The 5,733-nt window shown below is 46.5% G+C and overlaps 1 protein-coding gene and 1 non-coding gene across 2 annotated transcripts; one reads left to right on the top strand and one right to left on the bottom strand.

Moving 5' to 3' along the window:
- The first annotated feature begins 264 nt into the window (after positions 1-264).
- ccmFc (cytochrome c biogenesis FC) lies at positions 265-2,581 on the top strand. The gene is made up of 2 exons: positions 265-1,023; positions 1,973-2,581. The coding sequence occupies exons 1-2, from the start codon at positions 265-267 to the stop codon at positions 2,579-2,581; spliced, it is 1,368 nt and encodes a 455-aa protein (YP_005090377.1).
- A 1,131-nt stretch (positions 2,582-3,712) lies between these two features.
- Positions 3,713-3,785, bottom strand: KEH32_t08. The gene has a single exon. It is a non-coding gene; the product is annotated as a tRNA-Lys (tRNA).
- Between the last annotated feature and the right edge of the window lie 1,948 nt (positions 3,786-5,733).

Here is a 5,733-nt window from a genome sequence, read left to right as displayed (position 1 = left end):
TAAAAAAAAAGGAAGGGTTCGAATAGCATCTACTAATATCACCGAAAACTTTGTTAAAATACTTCTACGAGAAGGTTTTATTGAAAACGTTAGGAAACATAGGGAAAGTTTCAAATATTTCTTGGTTTCAACCCTGCTCCTGGTGTTCGAACTAGTCATTAATGGTCGGCAACATTTGTACCCTTTTTCGGTGTGCGTTGCGAACACTTTCATTTTTAGCGTCTCATCTTCTCTGGAGAAGCTCAAATCGAACGGATAGAGCAGATGGTCCAACTACAGAACTTCTTCTTTTTCATTACTTCCATGGTCGTGCCTCGTGGCACGGCAGCACCCGTACTATTGAAATGGTTCGTCAGTAGAGATGTTCCCACTGGTGCCCCTTCTTCCAATGGTACTATAATTCCTATTCCTATCCCGGAATTCCTTTTTTTGGTCTATCTACATTCCAGGAAATTCATACGCTCCATGGACAGAGCAAAAAGTGGAGTGTTGGTCAGAGCAAGCCGCCCTATTCTATTACCAGACATAATTGGGAGAAGCTCATCCGCTAGAAATGCTTTATTTCGTTTCGTTCCTTTTTTTCATTTCCTTCTTATCGAATCCATGGGGGACTTGTCATATTTAGAATCTTTCTGCGGTCTGCTCTGTTTACAAATCTTTCGTACTCTCTTCTCTTTACCACGCGATAGGTCAGCGAAGCGTGAGCGGGCGCGGAGAAGGAAAGGCCAAACACTTCGGCCTAACGGGAATGAGCAAGGACGAAATGACAAGATGAGGTGCCCCGGGCACCCCCATATAGAAAGAAGGGTCGAAGGTTTTGGGCCTGTAGCTTTCCCCGTCCCCCCCTCGTCGAGTGGTGCTTGTTTGGGGGGTGTGCCACCAGAAATCGGGCTTGAAGCTCTCGCCTTACCAACGAGCCGACTGCTAATGGCTGTTGGTCACGACTACTACAAAAAAGTGAAGATGAATCTTCCTATTTCACATGGAGGAGTGTGCATCTTTATGTTGGGTGTTCTTCTGTCGTGCGACCCGGTGGCTTATGTGCGACCTGTGGCCCACGCCTCCTATTTGTTCAGGGCGGGCGGCGTGAACTCTGATTCGATCCGGGTATTCAATCCCGCCGCTGAGATGCTCAGTTGACTCCTTAACCTTGATAGGAAGATGGCTTATTCAAAAATTCGTGCATAAGGCTAAGGAACTTTGGATGAACTAATGCGAATGGGTGTAAGCCTCGCTGCTCGGAAACACCCAGTGCTGACCACACTGAGAGACACGAAAGCGCAGGTAATGCCAGTTGGCGAAGTGGCGTTAAGCATCCCTAGCGGTACGCAAAGAGAGGTCGTGATGATATCATCTACGTCCGTACCGCTCCTCGTGGAGTAGATCCCGCATCCAACCAACTTTTTTTTTACCAGGGAACGGGAGAATTCCCACTACCGCTGGCAGGCCAGCCGGGCCGTGAGCGCGGTGGGAACGGGCTTCCCAAAAAGCCAGCCCCGGCCCGGGTCAGCATAGAATGAGGGGAACGGCCCTAATGTTGTGTTGGCAAAGAAAGCGGGTTGCGGGCGGATAAAAGCGGACATGGGGACTCGGGTCGGAGCGCAGTGTAACTAAGAGAGCCATTCCATTTAGGGCGAGACAGAATGGGCGGGCACGAGCGGTCTGGTGTCCGAGCCGATTGGTCAGACGACGACTACTGCACTTATTAGATTAATATTAGCCGCCTATCCCGGAATAGACTGGGATGGAATAGAAAGAACGCGAAGCGCTATAGGGTCGGTTTGTTTTTTGGGGTGGGGGAATAAGCTTGCTTCTTCACAAGCTTATCCCCGCCCCGTTTCCTGTCCGTCCCGACCAGCAGCAGCTGGGTCTCCCCATCTCTCCTCAACTTCCCCCGGTCTTCGGCCCGAGCTGTATGAGGCAGAAACTCGTCCCACGTACGGTTCGGAGGCCGAGCCCCACCCCAGCAATAATGGTGCGGCTTAGGTCAACTAATACGAATAAGATAGAGTTCACTCAACGATTGCCTTTGGGTCCCGAACTCCATATGGGGAAGGAACGTTGTTGTTTGCGAGGTCTCGATCATTTACATGGACCCACTTCTCATTCCATTTGTGGGAATTTGATGATTTATAAATCGTCCCCAACGAGCGATCGGTTCATGTTTGAGCATGATGAATCACTTCGTGCCGACCTCTTGCCCATAAACTTTCCCCCCTCATATGAGAATGGAAAACTGGAGCATTTTCTGCATCGGTGGATGAAGAATCACGAACATAAGAATTTCTGGTTTACCATGTTCCCAGAAAAAAGATACTTTTTTTCCATTCGAGAAAGGACAAGCACGACTGAAGTGGCTATACATACAAATCCATTTACGGATCTATATGCTCCGATTGGAACTGGAAGTTCCAGAACTGGCGGCTGGTATACCACCATAATGAAATTGCCTTTTATTTTTAGTATTCGGATAGGATTTCTGTTGGCTTCATCGGGAGGCTCGCGTAGTTTGTTACGTCAGCTCCAAAAGGATAAGTTGCATTGGAATCGAGAAAGTTCCGTTCCGTTCATAATTGCGTAAAAGTAGTCAAAATAGTGGCTGCGGCGCGTCGAGGTATAAAAGTGTCTTGTCTTCCTTACAGATGAAAGTGGCCGTGAGCCTTAGCTAACTGTATATACGAACCGATCCGACGGATATATAAGCCGTAGGGTTCACAAGAATAGGACCTATAAGCCCGGGTGCAAGGATTTGAGTTCCCCTAAATATAATGATTTATTATTATAATTCATTATATTATAAATAAATATAATAATGAATAAATATAATAATAAATTTAATATACCAAAAGCCTGATAATAGGTTTCAAAAGAAGAAATAGAAAAAAATTGATCATTCTAGTCATTCTTGGGTATTTCATCAATTTTTTAAGTGTGCGCTGTTCGCCTGCCTTCCTGACCACGGATAGGCTACGGGGCTTTGCTCTTCGTAGCGCTCTCACTCATCAGTCGCTTCTGACAAAAATTCCATTTTTCTTTTCTTCGTTACTTGACTGAGCGTAGCGGGCTCCGCGCCCTGGCTTGAAAGCACCTCTTCTTTCTTCCTCTCTTGGCGGTGAGATTCGATGATATGGCTTCTTTGTTCTCTTTGAAAGTCATCTACTGCTCATTTTTTTCTCAAATTTTGATAAGCAAAAGTCTTCAACAGCTCTTGTTGGCCGAGTCATTTGGTCTAGCCCAACCCTTTTTTTTTGAAAAAGCAAAAAAGTAGTAGCCACTATTTTCGCCAGGGACATCGAGTCATCACGTTTCTCTCTTTTAGCTGGCTGCTCGACAACTATGGCTTGTAGATTCGCAGAACAGAAGAAGAAGTTCACTCTGACTTGCGCACTACAAAAAGGCAGCCAACGACTTCGGACGTACTCCGTCTTTCGAGCCTCTGTTTAGCTTCAAAAGAAGGCGCTAGTACAACGAACGCTGCTTTGGTGCGTCCCACCCCAACTAACTAGTGCTTGACTTGACTCTCCCCCGCGCCCTATCCAATGAATAAGGAGAAGGCCGGCCTATCGATGACCGAGCCAGTCTGATCTCCTTTATACTTACCTCACACAACGAGCGAAGTCGAGATGTTGATGAGAAAGGGGCGAGTCTCAAGGCCAAAGAGTGCTCTTTGAACGCTACTATGCATCCTTACGAATACAAGAGTGGTTTTTTTTGGGTATAGCAGGACTTGAACCTGCGACCATTAGGTTAAAAGCCCAATGCTCTACCAACTGAGCTATACACCCGATTTGACAATCAGGGTTGGTGCGGAAAAGAAAAGAGGGCGGCCTGGCCCCTTTTCTTCTTATCATATCACAAGGGCGCGGCTCTGTATGAGGCTCGTACTGCGGAGCAAGTCTGGGAGTCCTTTCCACTCATTGAAGATTCTATCTACAAAAGAAGGTCAACGGGGGAGACTACAGTAGCTCTTACTGAGACTATCTACGAAAAAGGTAAGGTCGTCTTTCTTTCCGGCGGGTTCGACCGAAAGGAGCTGTGTTCTATGGTTTGACGTTGTTCCGGTCGAGCACTCTCTTTTCTTTGTCCAATTCCGTCTGACCAACCCGCGAAGGGTTGTGAGGCTGGACCAGGTACGAAGAATGAATCTATGCCCTCTTCCATTCTCAGGCACGGAAGTTGCTGGCCAGCGCCCGCTCAACTCTTCGAGAGCCAGACAAGAAAGGAGTGGTGGTTGGTTCCGATTCGACAACGGGTAGAATGCCTGGTCGAAGGTCCAGTACAGTGGGTAGCAGGCGTGTTCGTTTTGGCTTCCGAGCGAGAACGAGAAAGAGGCGATGCACCATACTTGCTGCTTCGTACGTTGACCTTGACTTGACAGATTCATCCAATCCAATTGAACCTACACTCAAAGGAGGACTACAAGTGAAGGGTGATGCCGTCAAAGAAGTGATCAGCATTAAGATCTTTCTTGGGGGTTAGCAGTGCCCTATAGAATGAATAAGGAGAGCCCGATAAGTTGACTACCGCCAAGCAATAGGTTATAAAGCGGATCGACCATAGGCTTACCATAAATGGTCTTATTTAATGCATCCTTTCACAAGTCAGTGGAATCCTACCCCTTATTGCTTGACGTTTCCTCAGCGGCATTTACATTTAATGCTCAAAGAACCTTTTTTCAGCGGTAATTCATGCATGACTTACTTGGACAAGACGAAGACAGCAAGGATAAACTGAAGCTCTCCGCCCCTCTTCTTACTTGTAGATTAATCTTATCTCTTTCTACCTAAACTCACCCACCGCCCACTCTCTTCCTTCGAAGATCCACTGGTGAAACTATTACTTATGCTGGCTTCCTCTCCCTCATCGATATCCGGTAGCGTGACCGTGGCCTCTATCATTTTGAGTGAGCCAACCTTTATTGTATTGAACACGGAAACATTCTTATGAAAATGGGACCAGTTCACAAGTCCGCTTTCAAAGTCTGTCTTGGTCGCCCCTTGTCTTCCGTCGAGGTTGAAAGAAGAATTTCATGTAGAGTAGGTCAGTTCATTCAGGAAGGACAGCTGAGACAGAGAGGTGGGCTCGTAATCTGATGCGGGAAGTTGTTGGATTGGTGTCAATACGGATAGGTGGATAGATCGTCTCGTTCGACTTGGCCTGGATGTAAGCTGTAAAATGAAAATGGTTGTATCCAAAAGGGCGGCTAAGCTAGCAATCCGAACAAGAATATCTTCCCGTGGATCCTTTCTTTCTAAAGTAGAGTAGTGGCTATAAAGTGCACCTTTTCTGCTATCACGATCAGAAAGAGCTAGACAGCTTTGCTTGTAGTTGGCCCCAGTAATTGGCTTCAAGAGATGCTTGGTTCTCAAAAGGGAGTTTAGTACCCAAAATCTCTAGTAACCCAAGCCCCTAGCTAATAACAAAAACAGGAAGTAACTCGTTCACTTCTCCTTTAGAAAGAGGTCTTCTTTTTCTTCATAGCTGGGCGTATTACGAGAGAGTTGAGAAAGATACTTGGGAAAGCTAAAACTCCTCTTTCAAAGGTTCCGTCAGAGCGGAAAGAGAGCTGCATTCCCAGACTCTCGAACTTAAGGTACTATTTTCAAACAAATAGGAATTCGGGGAAGGTATTTCGCTATATAAGACATCTTACCACATCGATAACTGGTTGGCCTTTCAACTAGTTACTAATTACACGGTAGAGTGAACTACCAGCTCTCAAGCTCAAGCACG

Source organism: Phoenix dactylifera, mitochondrion, assembly GCF_009389715.1.
Source record: "Phoenix dactylifera mitochondrion, complete genome".
Classification (NCBI taxonomy): Eukaryota; Viridiplantae; Streptophyta; class Magnoliopsida; order Arecales; family Arecaceae; genus Phoenix; species Phoenix dactylifera.
Note: the sequence above shows the minus strand (reverse complement) of the source record. Positions and strands in the feature narration are given on the sequence as shown.